Genomic DNA, 17,654 nt, shown 5'->3' on the forward strand with positions numbered 1-17,654 from the left:
GCCTGTAAGAAGCTTTTTTTTTAATTTTTGCCGAAAATGGATGTGCAGCAAAATCAAAATTGGCGCACATCCACTTTGGGTCTGAGACCTTACTGGCAGCCATTGACCTAGCAGTAAAGTCTTACGCAGTAACCGTGCGGTAATGACCTACACGTGTCAAATGCCACTTGGCGTGCATCTAACATGTGCGTATCAGACACGTGCCAAAATTGAAATTACCACAAGAGCCACACGGTAACTCCATTTTGGCGCGGGTTGGGCGCACATAAACGATTACGCGGCTTAGTAAAAGAGCCCCTGTGTGTTGTGGATCTCCACATGTAAATTTCAGCTTTCTGAAACTAGTACTTATTTGTTTATGCCATATAAATGGTGAAAGGTTTACATATGGGTATGTTTCAAAAATAACAGCGGTAGTGTCATTGAGCTCAGACACATGCAAGATTCATTTGTCCTCAAGTCTGCAGCTTCTATTAATTGAATGGAAGTAGATTTATAAGACTACATCGCTCATTCTTACAGCTGTGAATCTTTCCTTTTACAGGGAAATGATGATATTTATATTTGCAGCAGAAATGCAACCGGACAAGTTGAAATTCAGCATGCTTACTCTACTGGACACACAGCTCCCACCATCAAGCCACTTGTATGTTCATTTTAGTTTAATCTGACTTCTGTTATTATTATTTTTATTTATTGTATTTATTTGTTACATTATGTGATTATTTGTTTCATTAATGCTTTACATACTTTTTTTATTTTAGACTAACATTCCATTAAAATCATCGCACTGTACATTTTCACATAGACACAAAATGGGAGAAAATCATTAGTACGTTTGGCCCTTGATTTTTCTATTTGCATTTTCCAATTGGTTTAAGCTACTGTTGCCAGAGCATTGAGGTGTGCTAAAGTTCTTTTTGTCCAGTTAGGTCAAAGGCTAAAGGGCATAAAGAGATGAGGCTATGATGAGCTAGCATAATACCAGATTACATTGAAAAGTAGATAATTTGGAGAGCGTGGTAAGATTCAATACGTTGCACTAGTGAACTTTCCTAAAGCACCTTCTTGGTTTTGTTATTTATAGGAAGTGTGAAAATTTACTGACTAATTTTGTCACCCTATTAATTGAAAAGTTGGTACTCGATTTATCTTTGTTTTTTTAATCTGATGAAAGCCCTGATTTGGCGAATCTAGTAACTGGGATGCCAGATACACTCACTGCCAATGTTGTTCTTGAACCTGATAAGAACTGGGTCCTCGGACTCTCTTTTTGAAATGGGGGCAGAGCTCTTAGGGACCCTTTTACAGAGCGGTGGACTACCGCTGGCCCAACGCAGCCACCGGCAGTAGTCCCGCATCAAGCGCACACCATTTCCGTGGCCATCAAAAAGAGCTTTTTTTTAATTTCCTGAATATATGGCCATGCATTAGTGCATAGCCAGTTCAAAAAATTAATGCAAGAGTGCTTACCAGCAACTATTTAGGAGGTATTAAGGTCTCCCATTTTATGGACGTGCTAACCAGTTAGTGCAGCTGTAATGTCAACACGCTAGCTGATTAGTGCCATCCATTCCCATTCTCCACCCTGACACGCCTCCTTTCATAAAAATACTGCATGCTTAACAGGTGTAGGTAACAAAATTAATGCAGTTTAGTAAAAGGGACCCTATATCTTTTACAAACCCCCAACTGCTTTTCTAAAATGCCCAAAAGCTGTTGCTTTGGCTTCATCTGTTGCTGCCTCTTCTCCAGCTTAGTGATGTCTAATTGTTTTTGCTCTTCTGTCTGTCTCCTGGTTTCTTTTTCATGTAGTATTATCAGTCTGTTAGTCTGGCTGGTAATTTTCCCTTTACTGGGGTCTTATTTCTCTTTTTTTGAGGACAGGGATAAAGAGTTTCATTTTCTTTTCTTTTTTTTTTTTTTGTATTATTTCAAGATTGGTTGTTTCTGTGCAAGATATTCTTATTCTTGTAAATCTTTTCTAAAGACTAATTTTAAAAAAAAAATCCATAATGATGGCAGCTTTCATGACCATATTATTGCAGTATCTGAAGGTACATTGCATCACTTGGCAAAGTTTTGGAAAATTGCCTGAGGAAAATATACCCACAGACTAGTCTGTGGCTGTTTTTTCCAACTAGAACTATGCACATAGCTTTGGAAATCCACAAGTACAGTGGTTGTTGCAATCCACACCTGAATGGTGATACCTTCACTTAATGCAGAGCAAACAATTCTCAAATAGCCCATCTATCTGGGTAAAATAATTTTGAAACTTGTCCTCAAAATGCTCCTGGACATTCATGGTAATCCATTATTGACCATCTGATTCTTCAAACTGAAAGGATCCAAGTGGTTTAAGGTGCACAGGAATTTAGCATAACACACACAATCACTGTTCTGCAGCTCCTCAAAATATTGCCCCTAATCTCCCAAATAATGTACCTGGGAAGCCCTGTGATGAATCAGGAGCATAGCCAGATGACTGATTTTGCATGGACCTGAGCCCAAGGTAGGTGGACATGGAATTCATCCCTCCCCCCCCCCCCCCCCCCCCGGCCTCCCTCTGCTCTCTGCCAGTCCCCCTGCCTGTCCGCAAACCCAAAATATTAAATACCCGAGCTGGTGGGAATCCTCAAACCCCACCAGCTGAAGATTTCCTTCTCCTAAGGCAGCTAATGCTTTTCCAAATAGCAGCTGGCAGCACTTGCCTCAAGCTAATGCTACTGCTGGCAAGCCGTGTGTGCTCAGTGCTTGCACATGTGCCACAACTTTGGGTGGACCTGAGTACAAATTGGGTGGGGTGGGGTCCCCGCCCACCCAGGTCACTGTGATGAATTGGATTTCTAAAACAGTGTTTACTGCTACAGTATACATAGCCGCCAAGAAGAGGGAGGCATAATGCCCAGGCCCAGCACAGGGGTCTCTCTCTCTCTCTCTCTCCTGCTCCTGACGGGACCCGGGTGATCGCATCCTGACAGGAGCAGGAAAGAGAAAACTAAGGCACCGGGCCCCTCTTGCATTGCCTGCCTATAGGCTGCTGGGCCCTCAGTTTTGAGACTGAGCATATGCGACCTGAGGAAAGCAGCCGCAGGGTCTTGGCTGGTGTTCAGCTGGGGCCCACTTAAGACAGTTATGCAGATCCTGGCTGAATATCAGCCAGGACTCACATTTTTTTGTTGTTGTTTCCCCGCCCCCCCCCCCCCCTCTCCCCACACACACACACACACACACTCGAGACTCCTCCTCCCCAGCCTGGAACAGTAAAAACTCCCCACCCCCTGGAATGTCCCCTTATCCCCCTCCAATCTAGATAACCCCCCCCCCCCAACCTGCCTCCTAGCCCTAGTGGTCCAGTGGGTGCAATGGGGGCAGGAGCAAAGCCCACTCGCTCCTGCCCTTTGTGGCTGCCTCAAGAAAATGGTTGCCGAGAGATTGTAGCAGCTCATATTACTTGTGTAGTACTCGCCTCAAGCTACTACTGAAAAAGGTGTGAGCTAAATCCAAAATGTATTTATTTATTTATTTCAGTACATTTATACCCCGCCTTTTGCCATAGTGTTACAGCCCCAAAGCGGCTTACAATGAACTAATTAAAATAAATCAAAATAAATACATTACAGTTACATTTTAGTAATTAGAGTGGGAGAATAGGAAAGGAAGGGAAAAAAAAGACAAAGATGACCGGCGAAAGTCCTGGCGGGCCAAGGAGAGAGATGAAAAACCAGGCTGACACAGAGAAGACCAGCAAGATGGTCCCCAATTCGGGACTGCAGCAGGGCCCAGATGGAACAAATGAAGTTGGAGACAAACATCCACAGCGACGCAGCCATCAGAGCAGGAAACAAGATGGCGGACCAACGGTCGTCCTCCGCAGCCTCAACCACCGGGGCACTCCAGCCAGGGACCTCCATCACTGCAACTCCAAGGAACAGCTGATTAGCGTCGAGATGGGGCTCCTCTGTCTGAAAGATGTATACAGAGGCAGGTGACCAGCTGAGACCTAGCCTTCTGCAGCCGCACATTAATCATTCATTCGCGTATTCCAAATCCTCGAAGTAAACCTTTAAATCTAGTACTGAATCAAGTTTAAATTAAAGAACCTCAGGAATGTCAATGAAGACCAAAAGATGGATGTTATTTGTCAGCAAACGTGCATCAATAGCATCTTATCTGCAATCTGACCTGATAAGCAGGTTTTAAAATATTGCTCTTTGTACATCTTGGAGCCCTTTTACTAAGCAATGCTAAAAAGTGGTCTGTGCTGTCCCAATAAGTACATAAGTATTGCCATACCGGAACAGACCGAAGATCCATCAAGCCCAGCATCCTGTTTCCAACAGTGGCCAATCCAGGTTACAAGTACTTGGCAAGATCCCAGAACAGTACAATACATTTTATGCTGCTTATCCTATAAATAAGCAGTGGATTTTCCCCCAAACCATTTTAATAATGCTCTATGGACTTTTCCATTAGGAAACCATCCAAACCTTTTTTAAACCCTGCTAAGTTAACCGCTTTTACTACATTTTCTGGCAACGAATTCCAGAGGTTAATTACAGAGCCGGTGGTTGGGAGGCAGGGCTGGTGGTTGGGAGGTGAGGATAGTGCTGGGCAGACTTATACGGTCTGTGCCAGAGCCGGTGGTTGGGAGGAGGGGCTGGTGGTTGGGAGGCGGGGATAGTGCTGGGCAGACTTATACGGTCTGTGCCAGAGCCGGTGGTTGGGAGGAGGGGCTGGTGGTTGGGAGGCGGGGATAGTGCTGGGCAGACTTATATGGTCTGTGCCCTGAAGAGCACAGGTACAAATCAAAGTAGGGTATACACAAAAAGCAGCAAATATGAGTTATCTTGTTGGGCAGACTGGATGGACCATGCAGGTCTTATTCTGCCGTCATCTACTATGTTACTATATGTTACGTTGAGTGAAGAAATATTTTCTCTGATTAGTTTTAAATTTACTACTTTGTAGATTCACTGCATGCTCCCTAGTCCTAGTATTTTTGGAAAGAGTAAGCAAGCAATTCATGTCTACCTGTTCCACTCCACTCATTATCTTATAGGCCTCTATCATATCTCCCCTCAACCATCTTTTCTCTAAGCTGAAGAGCCCTACACCCAGCGCAAGTCCTTCCTGTGTGCTAAAAATAGCGCTGCTGGTAATTGGCTGATTTTCCTATTTCTGAAATAATGGCCACATGCTAATTTTCTATTAGTACATGGCCATTACCATGTGAGCTCTTACCGACACCTATTTTGTAGGAGGTAAGGGCTCACATGCTAATCCTATGATAATCAGTGCGCAGCAATGCTCACACGCTAACCGATTAGCATAACCATGCCCACTCTCCATCCCTATACACGTCCCCAGCATGAGTAGCGCATGCACATGCAAAAACTACTGCAGGACGCCCACAGTAGTGCATTTCAAGTAGAAAGACCCTCTTGTATACTGCAGGTTTTTTAAAATTGTTCTCTGTTTTGGAATTAATAGATGCACTTCATTTTAGGTTCATGTGGAAAGCACTATGGTATCCTATACCAATGGAGTCATCAAATGTTCCTTCCTCATAAGGAATAATATATCTCTTCAAGCAAGAGTTGCCAGCAATCAGTACTACATATTTCTGGCTTATGGACCTGTTCAGAATGGTTAGTGATGATTCTCTGTTTGTTTCATTTCACTTCATGTGTCGCCTTTTATAAAATATGGTGAAAGTGGTTCACAATAAGATAATAACATTGAATAAAATGAAATGATAAGGTGGGAAAGGAAATACAAAATATTGATAGGAAAGGAATCGCTCATCTAGAGAAGTCTGACAAAAGGCACAAACTAGTAAACCAGGACATTGAGACTCAACACAACTACCTTGCCTCTGTCACAGGTTCAGTGGGGAAGCAGTTCATGGGGTAGATTGAATGCAGAGATGAATAAAATGACGAGTTTGGTTTTGAATTTGGACGAGGAAAGTTCTGGTCTGAGAAAGGGGGGGTAAGTTGTTCCAAAGTTTAAGAGTTTAGGGAAGCAGAGGACCGTGTAGTTTCATAATGAAATTAGGGGAGGGGAGGACAAGATGGTGTGCATCACGAGAATGAAGGGACTGAGCAGGGTTGTAAGGAATGATCAAGGAAAAGAGATAGGAAGGGGAACCAGAGTGGAGAACCTTGTGAGTAAGAACTAAAAACCAAGACCTAAAAGGGAATGGTAGCCAGTGAAGTTGAAGAGAAAGAAGAGTCATGTGATCAAATTTGAGTAATCAAGCTTCAGTGTTGATCCACTATTGGTCCCATAGCTACCATTTTGTCTGAATATACCATTGCCCTCCAAATTGGAAATAGTCAAAGACCAGTAGAACAATAGTCACATTTTTATTCATTATTCCAAGAAATCACAATACTATTGGACCATCAGCTAATAGGCTGAATTTCTGCAAGAAGAAATATATGTGCATATATTTCCAAATACGAAGGGTCTGTACATCACTTTGAATTTCTGCTGGTTGTGTGCAGCCAGAAATATGCAGGCACACTTACACCATCTAATACGATGGTGTAAAGCAGTGTCTCCCAAGTTAGTCCTGGAGCAGCCCTTGCCAGTCAGGTTTTCAGCATATCCACAGTGAATACTCATGAACGAGATTTGCATACAATGGAGGCAGTGTATGCAGATCAATCTCATGCATATTCATTGTGGGTATCCTGAAAACCTGACTGGCAAGGGGGTACTCCAGGATTGACTTGGGAAATACTGGTGTAAAATATGTGCATAAGCCTACCTATGCACATTTTTAAAAGTCTTCTCCCATAAGTAGTTTCAACTACAACTCTCCCCGCCCACCTTCTGGAACACCTCTTTACAGTGTTGCTACAGCTCTTACATACATGAATTGTAAAAATGTGCACATACTTTCAGCCAGTAAAAAAATCACTTAGGGATCCTTTTACAAAGCTGCGGTAAAAATTGGCCTTAGCACGCTTTTACACGGGTCTTTCCCCATGAACTAAGGTCATTTTTACTGTGGCTATAAGAACCCTGATTTTTTGGCTTTTTTTCCCATAAATGGCCGTGCATTAATGCTGCCATTAGTGTGCAGCCATTTTTTAAAATTAGCGTGCGTACACTTGCCACCACTTATTTTGTAGTCTGTAAGGTCTCCCGCCTTATCCATGCGCTAACCAGTTAACACATGGTAATGTAGATAGTGCAGGAACACCCGCGCTCTGCTCCTGACACACCCCCTCAGAAAAAAATATTTACCGTGCAGTTATCATGTGACCATTCCAAAACTAATAAATGTGCATTAGCACGCTCCTGTCACTCAAACATGTTGCACCCAATCACTCAATTCTTACACATACAAAGCCACGCCCATTCACTAATGCACATACCCCAACCCACACCCACTCCCAGAATATTACATAGAAAAACCCCTCTTTGTGTCATGCCTTTAGCATATACTTTTCAACTTATTTAATCTCACACATTTTATTGCTCCCATCATTAACGATGTAGACATCTTGCTGATTCCCCTCCCCCCAACTATTCTTCAATTACATATCTAAGAGGGCCCCCCTTTATATATTTGAGCCCTAGGCAATGCCTAGTTTGCCTATGCCTTAATCCTACCCAACATAGGAGTGAGAAGATGAGAAAAGAAAAAGGAGAAAAGTCAAACCAGGAAATGCAAAGGTAAAAAAAAAAAAGGGAAATGACAGATGAGTCCATTTGAGAGGAAAGAGGAAAAATGTCATACAGGCTGTACCTACTCACGTCACCTATTTATACTGTGCTTATTCTGGGGATTCAAATATCAATTCGTTTGTAACAGTATTTGAATGCTGGGCTCTATAGCACTGCAGTTACTAAATCAAAGCACACTCATATCTAACGCATTTGTAAATATTTACAGGGCAGATTGCAAAGCATTCCCAGACTCCCTTTATCACCAACCAGAAAGTTGCTATGGAAAGATTAGATTCAATATCGGCTAATCATTCTCCAAATCCAAGGTTTACATTACTGAAAGTTCATGGTATGTACATTTGCTCAGCCTTTAATATTTGTTTTTTCATAACACTATTCACTGGCACATGAAATCAAAGCAAATACCTAAAGCTAACTGTTGATGCCTTAGCTGAACGGAAAAGTCTCACAAGCAGCAAACATAAATCATTCTTACTTTTTTGTTTTGACTGACTCAGTTATTTGAATTATTTCATGTATAGAGGCTCATTTTCAGAGCGCATAGACTTACAAAGTTCCATAGGTTATACTCGGGTCCATTAGAATAGCATGCAGGTCCCTGGAGTAGTCTAGTAGTGGTGCAGTGCACTGCAGACAGGTGGATCCAGGCTCCTACCTCCCTCTACCGGTTACACTTGTGGAGGAAACTGTGAGCTCTCCAAACCTCACTAGAAACCCACTGTACCCACATATTAGGTGCCCTCTTCACCCGTAAGGGCTATGGTAGTGGTGTACAGTTGGGGGTAGTTGGTTTTGGGGGGCTCAGCAGACAAGGTAAGGGAGCAATGGTGAGATGTGTACCTGGGAGCTTTTTATGAAGTCCACTGCAGTGCCCTCCGTCCCCCTAGGCTGCCCTATTGTTGTCTTGGAATGTCAGTCTACTAAAAATGCTGGCTCCTCAATGGCGTGATTTTGTGTGTTTTGCACTTAGATGTTTTCTTTTCAAAAATGGACCAAAAAACACAAAATGTCCAAATCCTTTTCGGAAAAAAAAAGTTTTTCTTTTTCAAAAATGACCTTCTTTCCTATTCGGATTTTGTATGTTTTGCACAAAACATCCAAAGTTGGACTTCGATATCATATCAAAAATGCCCCTGCACATAGCTTTGCCCCTTTTACAAAGCCGTGCTTGTGGCTGTCGTGTGGTAATTGCAACGCAGCCCATTCAAAGTGAATGGGCTGTGTCAGCATTACCGCATCGGCTTTGTAAAAGGGGGCCTTTGTAAGTCTATGCTTTGAAAATATGCTATCTTGGCTGAATATTAGCACTTAGTAACTAGCCCAATCAGTGCTAATATTTATTGGTTGACCGGCTAAGTTTAGTGACCAGATAGACCCACATAAATAGCAGGTCTGTCTTTGACCACTATAATTTAGCTAGTCAGCCGATGAATATCAGCTTAACTGGTTATGTGCACAGTGGCTAAACCACCCCCTCCCCGGAAATTCAATGCCAGTCACCGGATATAGCCTCGCATTGAATTTCCAGGTTTGCTGCTGACCGCAGGAGGCAGCCCAGCTAACTCCTGCAGTCTGAATATCGGCCCCATAGAATACTGACTAAGCGCAGTTATGCATGTAACTGCAAATTGGTGCCAGTTAATGCCAATTAACTCCAATTATGGCCAATCATTGATTAATGCCAATTAGCACCTAATTTAACAATTAAGCCACATATATAAGTGGTAGAATTCTGTAACCTGTCCATACTAAGCATGAAAATGGGCATACCAGATCATGGAATTAGGGGACAAGCGTTTTTGCTTCAAGCCCATTGGAGTATCATTCTTCAAACTACTCCTTATAGAGTTCATCAGTGCTCACTGATAACATCACTGTTTTTGGGTATATTTAATCTTAAACAATTTCTTAATAACCATCTATCGATTGAAAATATACATTCTTCCAGTCGTTTCCTGGAGTGTTCCATGGAGTTAGAAAGGGGGACAAAAAATCTGCATATAGGAATGGGCTAAATCCAAAATACCCTAAACACTTGTGCTAGGAAACTTGCATATACATTAAACAAAATTGAAGAAAGGGGAGACCACTGGGGTACTGTCTTCAACACCTATGACTTTCCTGTCCCAGACCTTAAGGAGTAATTCTATAACCAGAAAAAGAGATGAAGCATTTTCTGCAGCAGATTTACTAACCTACAGAAGAGGGCTTTAAACTAGATGCACTGAGGATGGGTGAACAAAGGCCCCAGATAAGTAAAACATTGAATACCTCTATAGAAATGGGGGAAAAAACTGAAACATCTGGAAGGCTGTATATACTAATGCCCATAGTATGGGAAGTAAAGTTCTGATGGAAGAGGGACTTGGGCGTGATCATATCTGATGATCTAAAGGTGGCCAAACAGGTAGAAAAGGCAAAAGCCAGAAGGATGTTTGGGTGTAAAGGGAGAGGAATGACTAGTAGGAAAAAGGAGGTAATAGTGCCTATGTTTAAGTCTCTTGTTGAGATCTCATTTAGAGTGTTGTGTGCTATTTCGGAAACTGTACCTTCAAAAAGATATAAACAGGATGAAGTCAGTCTGGAGGTCAGCATCTTTGTCATAAAGTGTTTGGGGACAGACTTGAAGATCTCAGTACATATCTATTGGAGAGAAAGGCAGAAGAAGGAAGATATGATAGTCATTAAAATTCCTCCATGGCACAAACACACAAGAGGCAAGTCTCTTTCAATTGGAAGGAAGCTCTAGAATAAGGGGGCATAGGATGAAGGTGAAAGGGATAGACTCGGGACTAATTTAAGGAAATATATCTTTATGGAAAGAGTGGTGGATGTGTGGAATGGCCTAACAGTGGAGGTGGTGGAGACAAAGAATGTTTCTGAATTCAAGAAAGCATGGGAGAAGCATATAAGAGAGGGAGAATAAGGGATAGTGGACAGTATGGATACGCACATGATGGAAAATGAAAACAGATAAAGACATTTTTGTTGAACAGGGCACCCACTGGTTATGGCACTTACCTATACTATCTCTCAAGAAGGAAGTGTAGAATGCTAATGCTGTTCTTTATAGCCCTCCTTTGTCTGGACTTTCCTATAACATTATATGATTTAGAGTTATGTTATATCTAGCATAATCAGCAATCCTGGACTATTACGATCTAAATGTCTATACATTTCCTCCAATAAAGCCACCAACAAAGTCTCCATATTGCATCCTTATGATGTAGTACATGAACTCCTGAGACCTCACAGACCTCCTTTTTCAGATGTTGTGTGTATTCCAAAACTGGACTTCTTTTCTTCTCACCTACCAGTCGGGTTCAAGTCCTTTCCCTGGATTCCCTTTTCTAATGCTACCTTAATTTGCTTTTCTTATTCTGCAAAAGATCATAGGGTAATTCTTTATGCTTTATTCTCTCCACTTCCTCACCTCCCTAGTATCTGAATCATTGAAGCTGTTGTTTTTCATTTGATAACACACACCACCTTCGTCTGCTACCCCGATTACTGTGACAGTGTCCTAGCTGGGCTTATCTCCTCCAATGTCTTAAAAAGTCTGCTGCATGTGTTCTCTTACAAACACCCTCTTACTCCTCTTGCTCCCTATTTTTGCCTCTCATCACTGGTACCTTGGAGGTCAGGCCCAGGGAATCTTGCTCTCCCCCCCCCCTCCCCCCGGCGGCTCTGCTCTTCTCCTTCAGAGATCCTCTGTGCTTTTCCTACATGGGGTTTTTTTTTTAATTCTAACACTTTCCTTGTCTCTATCACCTTCACCGGGAAGTTATTTCATGTATCACTGCCCGTCCTGTAAAGAAATACTTCCTTAGGTTACTCTTGAGTCTGTCCCCTGTCACCCTCATCCTATGACCTCTCATTCCAGGATCTCCTTTCCATTGCAAGAAGCCTGATGCTCACACATCTTGGAAGTATTTAAATGTCTTTATTTTACCTTCCCTTTTCCGCATCTCCTCCAAAGTTATATATGTTTAAATCTTTGTCCCCATATCTTTCATAATGAAGACCACTGACCTGTTTGGTAAGTGTCCTTTGGAAAACTGCTGCCTGAATTATTTTAACTCTGTCCTTTAAAGCTTTATTCAAAAATTATTTTTTTCCCAGACTGTGCCTATGATAAAAATTCTTATTCAGGGAGGCCTTTTTCATGTTCTTATTGATTCTGGTACTGCCCTCTTGACGTCTCACATGTAGGGAGTAATTCTATAATTGTGCATCTATACACAGGTACTTAGAGGGCACCTGATGGAATATTCTATAAAATAAACTAGGTGCCTACTTTTTCTTTTATAGAATAGGTGCCATGTAAGCACCTTCCAGGCACCTAAATAATTACCCTCTTAGCACTCTACTGGTCACCATGATATGAATCTGATTGTGACACGTATTAAGCTCAAATTAATAATAAACTGCTTTGCATTTATAAGGTGCTCTTATGCTGATAGCCTGGATGACTACAGGAAGCATAGGAATGATAATCGCTAGGTATTTGAAGAACACTGTCAAAAAATCCATCATGAGTAAAGATATCTGGTTTCAGGTATGCATAAATTATTAATCTGACTGGGTGAAGTTAAAATTGAGAAATAACAGGGCCACTAGACAATCAACAACTTCCAACCATAATAGAAGTTTGAGCAGGAGAAAACTATGGAATAAAAAGCTACTTCCTACCTACTGTACATGTACGAGACCTAAAGGTTCTTTAGTAAGTGATCATCAGGCTTATTTTCGAAAGAGAAGGGCACCCATCTTTCAACACATATCGCAAGATGGGTGTCCTTCTCACAGGGTCGCCCAAAGTTCACGGGGGCGTGTCAGAGGCGTAGCAAAGGTGAGACTCGGGCATGCCTAACACATGGGCATCCTCAACCGATAATGGAAAAAAGAAGGGCATCAAAGACAAACACTTGGATGACTTACCTAGTCCTTTTTTTCTTACCACCAAGCCACAAAAATGTGCCCTAAATGACCAGATGACCACCGGAGGGAATCGGGGATGACCTCCCCTTACTCCACCAGTGGTCACTAAACCCTCCCACCCTCAAAAAATAATTTTAAAAATATTTTTTTCAGCCTCTATGCCAGCCTCAAATATTATACCCAGTTCCATGACAGCAGTATGCAGGTCCCTGGAGCAGGTTTAGTGGGTGCAGTGCACTTCAGGCAGGCGGACCCAGGCCCATCCCCCCCTACCTGTTACACTTGTGGTGGTAAATGTGAGCCCTTCAAAACCCACCACAAACCCACTGTACCCACATGTAGGTGCCCCCCTTCACCCATAAGTGCTATGGTAGTGGTGTACAGTTATGGGGAGTGGGTTTTGGGGGGCTCAGCACACAAGGTAAGGGAGCTATGCACCTGGGAGCAATTTCTGAAGTACACTGCAGTGTCCCCTAGGGTGCCCGGTTGGTGTCTTGGCATGTCAGGGGGACCAGTGCACTACGAATGCATTTGGTCATTTCTGAGATGGGCGTCCTCGGTTTCCATTATCGCCAAAAATCAGGGACGACCATCGCTAAGGACGACCATCTCTAAGGTCGACCTAAATTTTGCGATTTGGGTGTCCCCGACCGTATTATTGAAACAAAAGACAGACGCTCATCTTGTTTCGATTAATATGGGTTTCCCCACCCTTTCGCTGGACGTCTTTGAGGATGTCCTCAGGAAAACTTGGGCGCCCCTTTTGATTATGCCCCTCTATGTGTCCCCACTAGGACGCACATACTAGAGAGCAAGCAGGAAGGCAAGATGCATTACAGTCCTCCAAATATATATTGTTTTGGTTGATAGAGAAGTTGTAAGAATAGAAACTCAAAATGTTCTAGGGGTCTTTGACTATGGAACCAGGGATTCTAAGAGGGGAGCCTCTGGGTTCATCAAGGGGTTTGCTCTTGGAGCATCCCATGAGGAGTTTCCATATGCAATCTGACAGGGATTTCTGGAAAAAAGAAATGGATAAGGCTTCTTGCACAGCAGGGATTTGTCTTTCCAATGGTTCATGGAAGTTGAGATACTAGGGATGAGATCAGACTAACCATTAGAACCATAGGGCAGTGCCTGAGGGCCCACAGCAGTAGGAGGCCCACTTTCTCCTACCTTCCACCCATGGCCTTGTTTCTCAAGGGCCTGGAACACTGTCAGTCTGCATAGAAGTGATAAGTAGTAGTAGCAGTAGGAAGGCCTGCAGCCAAGAGGAAAAGTACAGTAGGACTTTCTCCAGTCAGTGTTGCACTAAAATGGAGAGAAGAAAAGAAATAGAAGTACTTTGTAGCTTATCAAGGAAGGAGAGTTAAATAGATTAGAGTCAAGATATAATGGAGAATCCAAAGACATCAAGGATAGATCTCTGAGCCCTAGAATAGCCTGAATGAGTACCTAGAATTTAAAACATCTTTGTACTGTTTGGAACTTTGAATTTTGGATATCACCAGAATAAAATGTGTTTTGTCAACTTGTCACTCTCCACCAATAAATGCTATTCATTTTTGTAAGAATTCCAGGGAGCTTCATGTGTCCAATAAATATTTGGAAGGTGAGGGGTAGTTCCATATGATGTTAACATTAAAAAAAAAAAATGAAGACCACCAAAATGAAATAAAGAAGTACTATAGTCAACAAATAAGCCAGTTTATATTTTAGAAACCTACTATAACTGCTTTAATTTTATTTTAACTCTAGTACTAACATAGTCCAAGGCTCCATTTATTAAGAATTGTTGTACTTATATGCAAAACAAAAAAGATTATCTGTATGAATGGTAAACTTTATTCATTTGTGTTCTCTTTAGACCCACTGGTCCCTGATGATGATGACTGTAACAGCAACGATAGTTGCCTTTGTGCTGGCATTTGTGTATGTGGAAGGGTGGAGCAGTGTAAGTACATACATACGTTTGGTCAAAAAAGGAGCCTGCTCCAATTATTTCTTTGTAAAGTAATATGCTTAATGGAACATCTTATCCTAGTGCTTGCTTTCTAAGACTAGATCACTCTGAGGACTCTATACTTCGTTTTCTTAACATACAGAAGGAACCTGGGAATACTACAAGAAAAGGTGTAAAGAAATGCAAGAAAAGCACAGTTAATAAAGAGAACGAGAGAGAGAGAGGAAAGAAGTGATAGAGAAGTGCTACGCTCTGCCATTGAGGTGGACTCCATGCTGCTGGAGTGCAGAGCTGCCAAGGGGGCCAGATTTTTGAAAGTGGGAATTTTGGACATGCCCCCAGTCTTGCCCCACTCTTTAGAGCCCCACCCTCATCCCCATGCATTTTGTCTCATGGCCCCACCCCCCTGACACACCTCAATCCCGCTATCACAGCAGCAACAAGCCACCTCCTCCTCCAGCAGCAGGAGACGCCTTAATAAAACATCATCTCCTGCTGCTGCAGGACCAGACTCACAATAAGAGCTGTGATATTTTGCAGCTTTTATCATGAGACTGGTCTCGCAGCAGCTGGAAATGACATCTTATTAAAGAATCTCCTGCTGCCAATAGGGGGGGGGGGGAGGCTGATGAGCGTGAGTTCTGGCTCCCAAAGAGGAGTGCAGGAGATGACAAGTGGAAGTCTCCCACTGAATGCAGGAGACTTTGCTAGTCAGGGACCGGGAAAGGGGTACAAAATAATCTTGCATCAGGGCCCATTAGACTAAAGTTTTGCCAGTAAGTGGCAGCATGCTGTTGTTAGTGGAAGGGGAAAGAATGAGCCTAGAATCAATGAAGATCTTCAAACGCTTGATGCAGTATTAGAAATATACACATTTAACAGCACTGTAGAACAATCGTACAACAGAAACATGATAAATGTCTTACAATACAAATTATAACATAATAGCAAGGAAGATAATTCATATAACATAGATATAATATACACATTCAACAGCACATTAGAACATCATATAACAGAAATATGATCTATGTTGAATTGTAGCTATACATAGCGGGGGTCCATAGAACTATGAAAAGCCTTTCTGTGGATACTTTGGTTGAATTTGGTCTGAGAGATAATATGTTCTTTGAGTATCAGTCAGAAGGTGGTTACAGGATCAGCTCAAAGCCCTTTGAAATGGAAACTGTAAATCAATAGGGAGCAGAAATTCACAAACACAAGTACATACTACAGTCTGAGCTGTTTTTTAATTCTATTTTCTTTTACAGGATGCAGGAGCTCATCCTATCTTAGGATGTATTGTTATGATTCTTTCCTTCTTTCAACCAATAGCAGCCCTTTTTCGACCAGCACCTAAGAATAAAAGGTCAGTATATCAGACTAATACTTGGGAATATTAGAGTGCTGGGGCTCTATTCTCAGCTGATCTGCTAAGAAGATCAGATTTCGTAATTTTATCTTGTATGTTGTACGTGTCCATGTCAAGGAAAAGAATACGCAATTTGGGGATAATTTTATAAAGACTACGCCAACATTTAGGCACCAAGAACACGTGTTAATGACCAGAATACCAGTATATATATGCATACAGGTTTGCACATATGTGAATAAATGCCAATATTCCAGCTATGCACTATACGAAAAAATGACATCTAAATGCGATGGTTCATACTTTGAAGGTGAGCACACAACATGGGTAGAATCTGAGCAGAGCATGGGCTATATGTAAGTACTTGTGCCTAAATTAGCCACATGTATTTCCATCACTATACTAGTATTTTATAAAGGAAAGTAAGCATCTATTTCCTTCATAGAATAGACTCCAAATAGACATCTTTTTATAGAATTACCTTTTGTATTAGAATCTGAAAAGTCTGTCTTACTAAATTATTCTATGAAACATAGACAATCTTGGCAGATAAGCACCAGTTGGCCAATGGGTAGCCATTTACTGTATGTACACTGAAGACTCTATAATGCAGATGTTGAGGTTGAAGATATTTGATCATATAAGTGAATCTGTATTATGTTGGGTCAATATATAATAACAGAAAAAAGGGAGTCTAACCCTTGACACATTTTAAGCAGTCCAGTGTTACATCAGGCCTACAGTGTACTTGTCTACTGGGCTGTCACAGGTCTTCCTCATTCTATGGTGTTCCATCTCCTTGCATCATCAAGGTTCCATTCTGGTCAATATTCAGCCAGTGGAGGTCAGTTTTTTTTAAACAGTGACGCCGCAGGCTGAATTAGGGTCTGATATTCAGTACTGGCAACCATTCAGGTACACGCATTGAATATCCAGGTTCTAGCCACACCCAGGTGTGGGCTGAATATCAGGTGTTATATTTCTCTCTGGTCTTTCATCCATTTCAAAAATGAATAAAAGCATTCCTATACACTTCTGAAATGTTTAGATATTTTTCTGGTTATGCACTTTCGAACCCCTTCTCCCAAGAGCAGCCCCCTTCCTGGGCCCCCCACAAGCATGCCCCTATGACCTTCCCCACCCCCCAGACCTACTTGGTCCCTAGTGATCTAGGCAGATAGGCCAGACAGGAGCAAATTCCAATTACTCCTGTCCATGCCAACTCCAAGCACAAAATACTAACCGTGACCTCTAAGAGTAGTCTTGCAGTCCTACCACTAGGGGTCAGCCTTTACTTTGACAGTACAGGTAAAATTGTTATATCAATAAAGTTATGAAAACAGAATCTAATATTGCATCTGTCTTCTTTATTTCAATAGGAGGTTTATCTTCAATTGGGCCCATGCTTTGAATGCTTTGGTGATAAAGGTGCTGGCTGGTAAGGTGATTTTCAGGCTTATTTTCAAAAGAGGACGATGCCCATCTTTCAACACAAATCGCAAGATGGGCGTCCTTCTCATAGGGTCGCCCAAATTGCCATAATCGAAAGCCGATTTTGGGCGTCCTCAACTGCTTTCTGTCGCGGGGATGACCAAAGTTCAAGGGGGCGTGTCGGAGGCATAGCGAAGGCGGGACTGGGGCATGCCTAACACATGGGCGTCCTCGACC

The 17,654-nt window shown here is 42.1% G+C and overlaps 1 protein-coding gene across 1 annotated transcript in view; it reads left to right on the plus strand.

Annotated features, from left to right (window-relative positions):
- The window catches only part of LOC115473248 (putative ferric-chelate reductase 1), a 76,278-nt gene that overhangs the window by 27,220 nt on the left and 31,404 nt on the right, over positions 1-17,654 (plus strand). Inside the window, exons 7-13 of the mRNA XM_030208041.1 lie at positions 545-646; positions 5,513-5,654; positions 7,916-8,038; positions 12,156-12,268; positions 14,519-14,605; positions 15,886-15,983; positions 17,366-17,424. Coding sequence (XP_030063901.1) covers positions 545-646; positions 5,513-5,654; positions 7,916-8,038; positions 12,156-12,268; positions 14,519-14,605; positions 15,886-15,983; positions 17,366-17,424 — 724 coding nt within the window. The remainder of the gene's footprint in view (positions 1-544; positions 647-5,512; positions 5,655-7,915; positions 8,039-12,155; positions 12,269-14,518; positions 14,606-15,885; positions 15,984-17,365; positions 17,425-17,654) is intronic.

This window comes from Microcaecilia unicolor, chromosome 6, assembly GCF_901765095.1.
Source record: "Microcaecilia unicolor chromosome 6, aMicUni1.1, whole genome shotgun sequence".
Taxonomy (NCBI): domain Eukaryota; kingdom Metazoa; phylum Chordata; class Amphibia; order Gymnophiona; family Siphonopidae; genus Microcaecilia; species Microcaecilia unicolor.